This window comes from Chlorocebus sabaeus, chromosome 23 (assembly GCF_047675955.1).
Source record: "Chlorocebus sabaeus isolate Y175 chromosome 23, mChlSab1.0.hap1, whole genome shotgun sequence".
Classification (NCBI taxonomy): domain Eukaryota; kingdom Metazoa; phylum Chordata; class Mammalia; order Primates; family Cercopithecidae; genus Chlorocebus; species Chlorocebus sabaeus.
In genome coordinates, this window is record NC_132926.1 from 29,739,415 (window position 1) to 29,753,716 (window position 14,302).

General features: G+C 38.2%; 1 protein-coding gene across 1 annotated transcript; it reads left to right on the top strand.

The window, feature by feature from the left end:
• The first annotated feature begins 306 nt into the window (after positions 1-306).
• NMUR2 (neuromedin U receptor 2) lies at positions 307-13,205 on the top strand. The gene is given in 4 exon segments (XM_008015070.3): positions 307-1,038; positions 7,271-7,355; positions 9,832-9,957; positions 12,895-13,205. Coding segments are annotated over 4 exon segments (1,239 nt in total). The 5' UTR covers positions 307-321.
• Positions 13,206-14,302: the final 1,097 nt, after the last annotated feature.

The following is a 14,302-nucleotide window of genomic DNA, read 5'->3' on the forward strand; positions in this document are numbered from 1 at the left end:
AGAGGTCTCCGCCTCCTCCCCTGTTCCCTGACACAAAGCCAGCACTCCTCTCTTCCGGTGCAGCCTGACACACTCTCATTGGCCCTCAGCCTGTGGAGGGGAGGGGCTTGTCTCTCTGGGACTCTTCAAAAGGGATCGGCGGTCCAGGCAGCCTAACTTTGAGGCTGAAACACTCATCTCTCTCAGGCTTCCTCAGTAAACCTGTGATTTTCCTGACTGCTTTCTCTCTCTCTCTTTTTTTTTTTTTTTTTTTTCCCTGGCTCAGCTTGAAACAGAGCCTCGTACCAGGGGAGGCTCAGGCCTTGGATTTTAATATCAGGGATGGAAAAACTTCAGAATGCTTCCTGGATCTACCAGCAGAAACTGGAAGATCCATTCCAGAAACACCTGAACAGCACCGAGGAGTATCTGGCCTTCCTCTGCGGACCTCGGCGCAGCCATTTCTTCCTCCCCGTGTCTGTGGTGTATGTGCCAATTTTTGTGGTGGGGGTCATTGGCAATGTCCTGGTGTGCCTGGTGATTCTGCAGCACCAGGCTATGAAGACGCCCACCAACTACTACCTCTTCAGCCTGGCGGTCTCTGACCTCCTGGTCCTGCTCCTTGGAATGCCCCTGGAGGTCTATGAGATGTGGCGCAGCTACCCCTTCTTGTTCGGGCCTGTGGGATGCTACTTCAAGACGGCCCTCTTTGAGACCGTGTGCTTCGCCTCCATCCTCAGCATCACCGCCATCAGCGTGGAGCGCTACGTGGCCATCCTACACCCGTTCCGCGCCAAGTTGGAGAGCACCCGGCGTCGGGCTCTCAGGATCCTCGGCGTCGTCTGGGGCTTCTCCGTGCTCTTCTCCCTGCCCAACACCAGCATCCACGGCATCAAGTTCCACTACTTCCCCAATGGGTCCCTGGTCCCAGGTTCGGCCACCTGTACGGTCATCAAGCCCATGTGGATCTACAATTTCATCATCCAGGTCACCTCCTTCCTATTCTACTTCCTCCCCATGACTGTCATCAGTGTCCTCTACTACCTCATGGCACTCAGAGTGAGTATCTAGGCTGGCTGGCTTAAGGCAGCATCCCTTCTGTTTTCACAGGCTCAAAGTTCAGAGAAAAACTTAGAATTGGGGAAATTCAGAAATGGAAGGGAACAGAGGGAAAATAGAATGAGCTCAGATGGGAAATCAAGACATTAAAGAAATTGCCTCAAATGAGATGAATGGTAACCACCACTATTTATCATTTCCTTTAGCTCGTCTTCTCATATCTAAATGAGATATGGGTTCTCATATCTAAATGTTCCTAAGAAACATCCAGAAAACTTACTTTGGGTAGCAATATGGATACCTCACCCCCAGGAAAATGGGATTCAGTAGGTCTGAGGTGGAGACTCATTGTAAAAAAGCACATCAGGCGATCTGGGGTGAGGTGGCCACAGCTTGAGAGACTCCTCCGCATCCTGTTGTCACTTTCCAGCCCCCGGCCACTGCCTGCATTGAGATTTTCCTCTACACCGAGTTGGTCTGAGTATAACACAAACTATCAACTATCCCTGACTATTTTATAGTCCCAGATAGGTATTCAGTTTTAAAATCAGACCGTTCCTGTGGTTGCTCTGACCCTTTCATTAAAATGAGGTTGGAGCAAAACAAAATAAAACTATATATTTATTTATTTATACATAGTTATATATTATATATAGTCATATATATTAATGACACGACTGAGATAACTTGAGCTTCTTTTGAGCAGGTGTAGATTGAGAGATAATGAAGTAAACAGTGCATGAGATAGAGTAAAAAAATGTGAGTAAGAGCTATCTGAAATTAAGAAAAAGATATCACTTATTTTGCAACATACATAACTAGAGGTTCTTTTCCTATGTTTATGGTGATAAACTGATTTCTTTTTCAGAAGGGAGTGTAATAAATTAACTGAGAGAAACTATTTTTAATAAGGGTAGGAATGAGTCTATGTAATTCCTCTCTGGTATATTCTGCACCCAAATTCATGAAGAGAAAAGTTCTTGACAATGACAATTTTACATCCACTTAAGGGAGGTATTATAGCTTGTGTAGTAAACAGTTATGAGACCATTTAGACTCCCAGATCTACAGCAGATACATAAAATGCCTTTAGGCAAGCCACATAATTCTCCTGGAATTAGTTTTCCCATTTATAAAATGAAAAGGTTACATCAGATCATATCTATGTACCCTCTAGTTCTAACAGTCTATGATTCCTTTTAAAAAAGAAAAAACAAAAAACAAGAAACAACCTGTGAGCTGAAGCAATGTGAGTTTTAAATGAGAGGACAAGCAGACATCACACTCACATTATTTGCTTTGAGATGTCTCTGACATCATATGTTACGTGACAACGAATATACTCCTATTTCAGTCCATCTCTGAGAAGCTGATTGTCAGAAGCAAGTGACCAATGGTAGTCCTTTTGAATACCTATTGTCCCTAAGATGAATAGCAAGGTCTAAGTAGGAAGAACAAATTCTAAGTGTCACAGACAGCTGGGCACAAGAGTAAATCTACTTAGGCAGAGAGCTGTGCCAGTCCCCTCCTGGAGGGCTAGCACCTATATTCCCAGAGACATGTACCACCCCGCACTAGCTCACAACCATGTCTTAAGAATGTCCTACAAATCTCACTGAAGCGAAAAGACTTCTATACAACTCCAAAGAAAGTCCTATGAGAAATACCCCCCCCTCCCAGAACTTAGTATTATCTCATCCAATGCCAAAGAATCACCTATTTTGGGTCAATTTGGGAAAAATACTTAACTTTGAGTAGGAAATGCACATTTCCTCTTCCAATCTGTTACAATCAGTTTCATTGTGTTTTATTATCAAAAGTCCATGGCTACCTTGTATCATGAGCTAAGTGATAGCTCAAACAGAAGTTTAAAAACCACCCTGGTTTGCTTTGGGTATGTAATGCAACTTTTGATAGCCTGTTTTCAGGAAGGATGAGCTGTTATCCAGGTACCAGAGGACACCAGGAAAGAAACTAACTGCTTACAAAGTCACTCCTAGAAGAATTTAAAAATCTCTATACTGAAACTCAGGAAAAGTAGACCCTATTCTCTGTCACTGACCTGAGGACCTTTATGTACAATATACCTGTAGCCTGAAGTGTTCCTACTGTCTGCCACCACTACCCTTTTGCCTTTCTAACCCTCATTTATTCTTTATGTCATACTTCAATCACACTTCCTCAGGAAAGCTCTCCCAGATTTCCTGAGCATTCCTGTTTCCTGTTGTAGGTGCTCACGGCTCTCAGTGATTTTCCTTCATTACAATTTACAATCCATACTTATGGATTCCTCAATTAATTTTTTTCTTCCCAACTAGACTGTAAGCTCAGTGAATAAATGAGGCTAAATTACTTCCTTCATTGTTGGGCTTTAGCTTCTCTACCTTTAAAACAAAGACTTGGAAATATTATCTCAAAGAGACATAAGCAATCCTAATGATTGTTAAGTAATTGACTCTGTTGGAAAGTTTGAAGGTGTGATTGACTCTGGGACCCACTGCTTTCAGAAGGCAGCAAGTCTAAGACTAATGAAATCACAGGACCAGGGAAGAAGGAGGAAACCCGTATCTGTGCTCATAGCTCAGCATTCAGTCACGCTGCATCATTCCAGTACAGAGCTACCACTGAGCTGCTCTCCAGGGTTTGAACATTATAGAGGTAGAAAATAGACAATTCTAGGGCAAGTTCCTCCACATTTGGGAGGAAGTTCTGGTGACAGTCTGATTTAGTTCTTACATCTCCTGCATGCTGCATTCATGATTGAGTTAATGAGGATGGATGTATGAATTGCAGCAGAATTCAACCATGCCAACACAGGGTTGCAATGATTTTTTTTTTAATAAATAGATTGTGTTAAGAATATAGAGATATTTACACAAAACCTATATTATAATATTTGTATTCTGAAACTAAGTCCCACAAACTATATAAATGAACATCTGGTGGAGTGATTTCAAGCAGTATAAACAACAGATCAGCATAATGTATCAACCTGAATAATAACCTCACGAACCTCCCTTTCACTTTGCTCTTATGTAGCTAAAGAAAGTAATCACGATTTTTAGTAATCACACTATTTAGTAATAGTAATCACAACTTTTAATAATCACAATATTTGTAATAGTAATCACAATTTTTCACCCCTCCTTTTGTAACCTGAGTTGTAAAATAAAAGTTTTGGGGTGGGGAAGGATAATGAATGGTTGAGTATCTACTTTACTAAACATCTATAGGGAAGTGAAATTATTCAATGATAAAGCAGCATTTAATATTGTCTAGACTAACTGTTTTGATTGCATTCTATTCTGCCAACCACTCCAGATTCTGTTGGAACAATGTATACTATACGTAAGTAATCAATTTTTCACTCTTCCTCTGGTTGGCTAGTTGTGTCACTATAAACTAAGGAAGCTGCAAGATAAGCAACAATTCATCAGCACATGATTTTCTTTTTAGTGTAAACTATGCTGCTACAGGAAGCCTGTTCATAAAAACATTGTGTGAACTATTTGTTTGATGTTTGATTTTTTAAAAATTGTTCCTTGGGGTGGAGAAATTACCATTGAGAATTGTTAAACACAAAGCAGGAAGTGACTAATATATCTCAATATTTTTTATTGTTGTTAATTATGGACTGAAATAAAATAATAGAATAACTTCATCTTGTAAAAACCACAATCTTTTTAAATGGCATGAAATAATTAGAACCTTTAATAGATTTAATCTAAGATGAGTTAGTAAAGTTTGAAGTTTGATGCATTGCTCTAACCTTGAATGTGTTTTTCTTCTCCGTATATCTGCCTTCTTTGTATCTGTACAGGCACTCCCTGTGAGCGAGTGGTTACAATAAGAAAAGAATTTCTAAAAGGGACTCAGTACTCCATAAAAGTAACCTCACATATATAAACAAACAACTCTATTTTTAAAAAATCAGTTTTTCTGATGTCTGTTTAGTATGCTCTGGATAATAATCAGAATCACCGTAATAGCAGTAATATACAACTTGCTGAGTATCATGTGCCAGGCACTGAGATAAGCACTCTACCTGTATGACTTTGTTTTACTATTGCATTAATAATACTTTTCACCTGCATATTTTTCCTCTCTAGTCCTAAGATCACAGAGTCTTTAATCCTTTACTTTATGAAGACACAGATACATGTAGAACACTCCGATATAGTCAAGAGACAAATGGCCAGGTTTATACATTATCCAAGAGGATTCTTGAGATCCTATGTGGTCCTGAGTGCTACCTAACTGCAAGGAGCATATATGTTTGTTAGGAAGACCGGATATGGATTTGCTGAAGTTTAGAGGCAACTTTTAATAACCCACTCTTCCAAGTCTATTTAATTTCAAATACCTTTTCTGAAATATTCCTTCAAAATGCTATCCAACCCAGGAAGATTATTGCTTCTTATAGCAGTTTGTTCCATTATTGCACATAATCAATATTTATTTCTTACCTTGAATTAGAATCTATCTACCTGTAACTAAACAGATTGATTCTAATCTACTGCCATGACTGTATAAAATAAGTTAAATTTTCGTTCCACCTGATGGCTTCAATCAATTAGCCTGGACTTTTTACATTGCCAATGAGAGACTCCAACCCTGGGTAAATCCCAAAGGGAGCATAGACATGAAATTCAGAAGCAGAGCTAGCTCTTGGTGAAGATTAATTAAATAAAACACAGACTCTCATTATAAACCTAGCTTTATTTCTGTTTCTTTGCTTTTTTTGTCCGTGGTGTTGGTTTCAACCTCAAACTGCACACAGTCATCTTTTGGTGGTTCCAAGCACTTTTTCTTTGTGGAAGAAAAAAAATAACTTTTGTAATTCCAGACCTCATATGCAGAGAAGGACTCCCTCTGGCAGTCCCAATAAAAAATAAATAAAAACTTGTATCTTCAGAAGTATAAGCAAATATCTGAAATCTCATTGGTCCCCATTATTCAATCATTGTGACTGGAGGATAGGACAAGCTGATTGGTTAAATTGTTTAGGGAGTATACTTGGAGCTGAAGTTGAGTGACACCTCTATCCAAATTAAAGATTAAGAATGGGGAAGGAGTACATTCCCTAAGGAAAAATTAGGGTACTATTAGTAAGAGAAGAGAGAAGCAAATGCTAGAGAACCAATGGGCAAATATATATTCACTATGTAATATACTAACTTCTGGATATTTGATGGTATTTTAAGATGAGTCCTTAAAGCTTCCTTTATTTGGCCAACATCCCCACAAATTAAAAAATGTGTAGAATAAAGAGAAAAACTTCCACAACTGGATGAATGATGTAGATCTTCAGTGCTGTGGGAGTTCAAAGGAAGAAGACGACAGTGGGCTAAAGTGGCCATCAAAATCTTTTGGGAACAGGCAGGACTTGAACTGAGCAAAGAAGACTGTGCCTACAAGTAGTGTTGATAGCTATAAGTTTCAAATGTTACATCAAGGATCTCCATATCTTCCAACAAGGATGAATACATTTTAAACATCTTAACTCAGAAACACATACACTCTTTTCAGTAATTAATATTACTGTAATATTAAAACAACATTTCCCAGTTTGTGTTTGTCAAAATGGTACAAGGTAATCCACTGAAAACGGTTGGGGAAAATATTGTTTAGTCAAAGAAACACTATCTTCCTTTTGGCTAAGATGTGAGTAGGCGATGTGAGTGTGGAAGGTAGACGGGGGGCTAAGTGGAAAGTTGATACACTGTTCCCCTTGAAAATTCATAATGCCCATCAGCATATTGAAGTTTCTGAGAAGATCCACAGTAAATATTGGAGGCGAGAAGAATTCCTGTTTTCATTTTCTACTACTTATCCAGCACATAGCAGAGGGATTTCACTTTAAGAGATGTCGAATAATTATGAATGAGTGAATGAATAGATTGAGAAGCCAGTCTAACTTTTCTTGAACTTCAGAATTTTACATTTTTCATGGAACACCTATTAACATGCTACACAGCCAACGCTCCACATAACTGTATATGAAACATGATTGCGCTACTACTTGGCCACAATCATTTATCCAGTTGAGTAGATGACCTGAATCCAATTCCACCTTCAACGTACTGTTAAACGTTTGACATATTCTTACATTTCTCTAGGTCCCAGTTCTTCTGTGTTCAAAATGAGTGTTTGAGTTATATTTCTCAGATTTTAACAGGAGGGAAAAATATTTCTCTTTCTTACCATCTCTCCCAACTTACTTCCCTTTTAGCTAAAGAAAGACAAATCACTTGAGGCAGATGAAGGGAATGCAAATATTCAAAGACCCTGCAGAAAATCAGTCAACAAGATGCTGTGTAAGTGCCCCATTTTGTTTTTTGTTTTGTTTTGTTCACAAGAGCAAAGGAGTTACATTTGGTACTAACTAAATGCTGCTGGGGGTAGGTTCCAATTTACCCTGAAACAGTATTTATGAGAATAGATTAAGATCAAGGAGCAAAGGGGAGATATATATATAATGAAGACACCTCCTTAATGGTCTATATCAATGCTAGGTGATCTGTCTTCCTTTGCTTCTTCAAGCTTCTAGGACCTGTCTGTTTTGTTTCATTTTCGGTTTTGAACCCTCAAAACAACACGCTCACTTTTATCCACTGACATACAATCTGTGTGGTGTTTTGTAAATTACATTCACTTTCTCAGCCTTTGAGCCTCACTTTCCCCCTCTGTGAAATGAACAAGATTTTAACCTATTTGTATTATGGATTTCTTCTAAAATATGATGAAAGCTGTAGACTCTCCATTCCAAAAAAAAAAAAAAAATGAACAAATATGCATACACAAAAAATTTTACAATCCATTTCAGGAGGTCATGAACCAAACCCTGATACTCATAGACTCCATGGGATCTTTTAGTTCCAGATTAAGAACATCTGGCAAGCTTCTCCAAGTAGCCATTTCACATATGACATTGTATAACTTTGTTTCAAACAGTATACTTTTGAATAAATAAGATCTTTTTAAAAATTCACTTACTGAGCCACAGTCTCCCAAAAGAATGCTATAAAAATATATGATGCAGTACTACTGTATGAGAGTTACTGATGAGGGAAAGGAGATTTATAATATATTTTTCAAATCAAAATCTAAAGTTTAGAGGCAATGAATCATCCAGGCTAATCTGCATATGAAACATTCACTGTAACTATACAGCATTTCTGAACAAAAAATGAACTGTGAAGTCCCTGAAGTGGGTCTTCTCTATTGTAAGAGTTATTTCTTGGAAATATTTTAGCCCCTCCTGGCACTTGACTTTCTCTATTAAGAAACATAGTTTCTTCATTATCCCTACCCTTTTCTCCTTGGTCATAATCTACTCTCACAAAAAAAAAAAAAAAAAAAAAAAAAAACATGAAGCTCACTCATATTAAAGTCACAATAACAGAATATGCTATAAAGTATTTGCCTTGGTATGGGGTTCAACTTTAACAGGAATTAAAGTTGTTTGTTGTTGTTGTTGTTGTTGTTTTTGAGATGGAGTCTTTCCCTATTGTCCAGGCTGGAGTACAGTGGCATCTCAGCTCACTGTAACCTCTGCCTCCCAGGTTCAAGCAATTCTCCTGCCTCAGCCTCTGGAGTAGCTGGGATTACAGGCGTGTGCAATCACACCTGGCTGATTTCTGTATTTTTAGTAGAAACAGGGTTTCACCATGTTGGCCAGGCTGTTCTTGAACTCCTGACCTCAGGTGATCCACCCCTTGGCCACCCAAAGTGCTGGGATTATAGGCCTGAGCCACCGTGCCTGTCAGGAATTAAAGTTTTAATTAAAGGGAATTGTAGGCAGTAGTGAACAGATTAGGGACTTTTCTTGGGTTAGCAAATTCAGTAGAAACCTACAGATATCTTTGAAACCATACCACACAGGCAAACAGCTTACTCTGAATGTGTTTAATGCCAACAGGAAATGTATGTATAATACTATTTACTATGAAAACTTCATATCTGTACACAAGTACAGAAAACTGTAAAGTGAATACCCACGTACCCATCACCCAGTTTCAGAAAGTATCACCTCATAGCTAATCTTGTTTCATGTATACCCTTATCTTTCCCCCAGCCCCAAAAGATTATCTTTAGGCAAATCCCAAGCATCATGTCTAGCAAAGGAAAGTATTTACAACTTTAAAAGGAAAAAGAAAAAGCTTGTGTGTGTGTGTTTTTAAATTTGTGGTACTTAAATGCCCCAAAGAGAAACTACAGTAACACTAGTCTCTGTTTTGGTAGGTGAAAATAAAAGATTGGAAGGAATTCTGTGGTGTAGCAATTTATAATATGACAGACACATCCCTTCCAATCAAAAGATACTTGTAAAGTACTATTATGCTTGTGGTTGTTTGATCTCTTCTTTCTCCTTGCCTACCCATTACAGAATTTTAAATTATTGAATTCAGAAAAATTTCTAATTATTCCTATAATAACAAGATGAATTTATAAATACATTTAACAGTTTATTATTTATCTTTTACAATAAGATGTTTTCAGGACTTTGAAATAAATTAAGTACTATTTTAAATGTTCTAAAAAGTTTTACATTATACAAGAAATCTTGTATAATCTTATGGAAAACTGATCCTAGATCTTATACAATTCATTCTTGTGTTTTAAATGTTTTGTACTGAGGCTCTTTGGGATCTAGTTTGCCTCTGTAACTGTTACAGTTTAACAAAGTTGAAGGGAAAAACTGCTAGAAGAAATGATTGACTCAGAGTGAGCATTGTATACCTATCCTTGCACAGATTGCCTTCTGCTCTCCCATTTATCATCCATTTTCAGTTATCTTGGTCTTAGTGTTTGCTATCTGTTGGGCCCCATTCCACATTGACCGACTCTTCTTCAGCTTTGTGGAGGAGTGGACTGAATCCCTGGCTGCTGTGTTCAACCTCGTCCATGTGGTGTCAGGTAAAACCTTAGCTGAATTTGGTGCATGACTAGTATTCAGGTAACAGCAACTTCTTCATCTTGCTTAAATGCCTAAGTACTCCAATTTATCACAGGGATCTGCCATGCTATAATGAAGACATTCGATTTTTCTTTTATTCAAAAGATTGATTATGTTTGGTACTGGTCCAAATACATATATACCAGATCACTATTTTCAAGGCTACTTTATGGAAAACCTCAACTCCAACTGTGATGATTACAGAAGGAAAATGGTCGAGTGATTCCTTTGATTATCCTCCAAATGGCCATGCAATTAAGTTGGTTCTTATTTGGTAAACATCCATGTTCCTGAAATCTCATATTGCCTTTGGTAAGTATTATATCCTCATGAAGGAAAACCAAAAGGTATTCATAGGTCACCAAGTTCTCCTTTTAGACTGCTGTGACTCTGCTTCTTGAGGATACTATAGTATATTGTGGAAAGCATGGTGGAAAGGTCAGTAAGTCAGTTGACCTGGATTTGTACCCCAATTTCACCATTGCTATTCTGAGTGATCTGCAGAACATGGCTGCCTTCACACCAAAGTTTCCTCAACTGTAAAATGGCAATAATGCCTCCTGTAGACAAACCATGGACTGATGGGAAGAAGCAAATGCAGTAATAGACATTAAGGAGCTCTTTAAGCTGTAACTGCTGTATATCTTTCTATAATCATCAAAAGGTCATTAGGTGGGTATTATGATTAACATCGTATAGTCAAAAGTAAAACACTTCCACAAGAAGAAATGATTTGCCCTAAGGCACTTAGCTAACAAATAATACACCCAAGTCACCTAACTTCAAGTTCAGTGTTCTTTCTACTAAAATGGAGCAGAGAATGGCCACCCAGTTTCTTCTTTCTCAGTCAGGGACAGCTAACTCAGTGTTAGCCTTAGGCTCAGACCTCTTCTGTCCTCCCACCTCTCCTGGTCACTGGCTGATTCTGTGGTCTCATTAGATTATCAAAGATATCACTGGAAAGGAAAGATAAAGTCAGATTTTATAAATTAAGCTCCAGATGTGCACAAAGCAGAAACAATGACATCTATACTGAATATCATGTATATTATCTATTTTCTGTCACCCTCTTTTTTGTACTCAGCAGGCCTAATGTATAGCTTATTCTTGGACATTAGCACTTTCCTGTTCAACCATTTGCAGCCAAAGCTCAAAAATATGTATACCTCTCAGTTTATCCTTTTGGTTAATCTGCAGAAAAAAGAAACATTTAAATAAATGAGAAAGCACTACAAGGTCAAATGAGACTTGACTAGTTAACTACGTATCTCTGGATGCATCAGGGCAATTATCTTAAGATTTTCAAGTTATAGCTTTAATAATGACATGATCCTGTTTAGATACCATCTCCCCCTTTTTTATATTAGCACACTAGATTATGTCTAAATCTCTTAAACCCTACAGAAAATGCCCCCAACTTGCCTTTTAATCCTCCAACTTTTACTATTTTTATTCATAGACCATCTACTTATCAAACTGGTAATTAGAGAGTTCTGCACGTTATTCCTGCACCATGTGGCCATTCCTGCCTCTGAATATTTGTGCGTGCTATGCCCTGAACCTGCATCACCCTCTCCTATCTTCCTTAAAGATCTCTTACCCATTTTGAGGTCTGGCTAGGGTTCAATCACCCCCCACTAAATCTTTTATGACCACCACAGTCCTTGTGTTTCTGCTATTATGTGAATTGCTATAGCATGATTTGTTATCTCACTTTTGTTCTTAACAGATAACTGCTTGGTATTGTTGTATTGTTAATTATTTAATTTAGCCATAAATCTTGTCTCTGTAGTACCATTCCAAGATCTTGGAGAACAAAGTCTAAATTCACTATCTCCCAATGTGCCTTGAAGTTCGTGGCACATAAGATTTAAATCAATATTTATTTTCTGAATGAACTAATAGTATTAATACATGGAAATGTTCTCCTTTAATATTCTTCCATGTTTATTCTGTAAACAAGGCATATAGCACTCTGAATGTCCTGAACCACATAAATAAGGACAACAAGGAACCCGTTGGCAATAGTACCCATCACTTGTTTTACATTCTTAGCCATTCTCAGCCTCTTTGTGGATGGTATCTTAACTTTACCCTCACAATAATCCAGAGAGGTGAGTTGAGCTGGAAATTGAATTCCCATTTTACAGAGAAAGAAACTGAAGTGCCAGAGTTTGTCTAAGGCCACAGGATATGTGAGGGCCAAGATCAGAAACTAGGTCCTCTGATTCCCAAACTTGAGCTCATTCTGGGCTTTAGAGAAATAAAATTTTAAAAAGCAATAAAGGAAGAGTGTATTCCAAACAGGAAAATGACAACATGAAGGGTAATTGGTAGAGGAAATAAATGGTAAAATACAAATCTTCAAAAGGTAGAGGAACCATCAAGGGAAAAGGGTAGGTAGGAACAGCACACTAAGGAATATTTCTTTGAAGCCATATCTTAGCATTTTAAGGAGTCTCAGCAGGGACTAAGCCTTGGCTGATTTACCTTCTTCCACTACTTGCAATTCCAAATTATAGATTTAAGTAAAATTCCAATGAGATACAAACATTTCTCTTCCCTCTGATATTTAAGCATCTTTCATTCGTGTTATGGAAACATGTTCTTTAATTAAACAAGTAGGGATCAAAGAAAGTTGCTGAACATCTCAGAGAGATCCCATGCCAGCCTAAATTACTCCAAGACTCTTTAATCTTTGTGTCTGATTGCTTAGTGCACAGGTGGAAGATCTATTAAGAGTATTTTGTATTCTCAATTAGAGGCTTATATGTATTATCACTTCCAAAAGAGGCAATCACAGGGATTTTAGGCCTTTGTAAATATGTATGCTTCTCCCTTCATGCCTGTCACTCAGGTTCTTCTCAGCACATCTTTTTAAATCTCCTGCATTCCAGGTGTCTTATTCTACCTGAGCTCAGCTGTCAACCCCATTATCTATAACCTACTGTCTCGCCGCTTCCAGGCAGCATTCCAGAATGTGATCTCTTCTTTCCACAAACAGTGGCACTCCCAGCGTGACCCACAGGTGCCACCTGCCCAGCAGAACATCTTCCTGACACAATGCCACTTTGTGGAGCTAACCGAAGATATAGGTCCCCAGTTCCCATGTCAGTCATCCATGCACAACTCTAACCTCTCAACAGCCCTCTCTAGTGAACAGATGTCATGAAGAAACTATCAAAGCTACCACTTTCACAAAACCTGAATTCTTTCAGAGCTGACTTTCCTCTATGCCTCAGAACTTCAGAGAGGAACATCCCATAATGTATGCCTTCTTATATGATATTAGAGAAGTAGAATGGCTCCTACAACTCATGTAACAATTGCTAGTTTTTGTGTGTGTGTGTGTGTGTTTTTAAATAAATGTGAAAACTCAGAGTTAGATCTGGGTTCAAAACCCAGAACTGCCTGATTTTTAGTTCTCTTTTCATTATTCTAACTGCCTCGTGCCCCTCACTAGTTCATGCCAAGAACATGACTGGAAAAGCATGGCACGTATACCTTGATTAATTTCCATTATTGGAATTGGTTTGTCCTGAGTCATCTACATTCCAAGTCAGACTGTCACTCCTGCTACCAATGGCCACTGTAAGCCACAGAAGGAAGACGTGTACATACTGTTCTACTTTATGTGATGTGAGAAGCCCACATCAGTGTCCCTTGGCAGCAGTCTACAGGCGTACCTTGTTTTATTATGCTTAATTTTATTATGCTTCTCAAATATTGCACTTTTTAAAAATTTGAAAGTTTGTGGCAACGCTCTGGCACCTTTCTTCTCAAAAGCATGTGCTCACTTCATGTCTCTGTGTCAATTTTCATAATTCTAATAATAAACTTGATTATTATTCTATGCGCTTATGGTGACCCGTGGTCAGTGATCTTTGATATTACTATTGTAATTGTTTTGGGAAACCTATGAACTGCTTCCATAGAAGATGGAGAGCTTAATAAATATTGTGTTGTTCTGACTGTTCCACCCACCAGCCATTCCCCATCTTGGTCCCTCTCCATGGGCCTCCCTATTCCCTGAGACAAAACAATATTAAAATTAGGCCAGTTAAGTACCCTACAATGGCCTCTAAGTGTAAGTGAAAGGAAGAGTGGCAAGTCTCTCACTTTAAATCAAAAGCTAGAAAGGATTAAGCTTAGTGAGTATGTAAAAAAACTCAGACAGGCTTAAAGCTATGCCTCTTGTAGCTGTTAGCCAAGTTTTGAATACAGAGGAAAAGCTCTTAAAGGAATTTAAAAGTTCTACTCTAGTGAACACAGAAATTATTGTAAGAAAACAAAACACCTTTATTG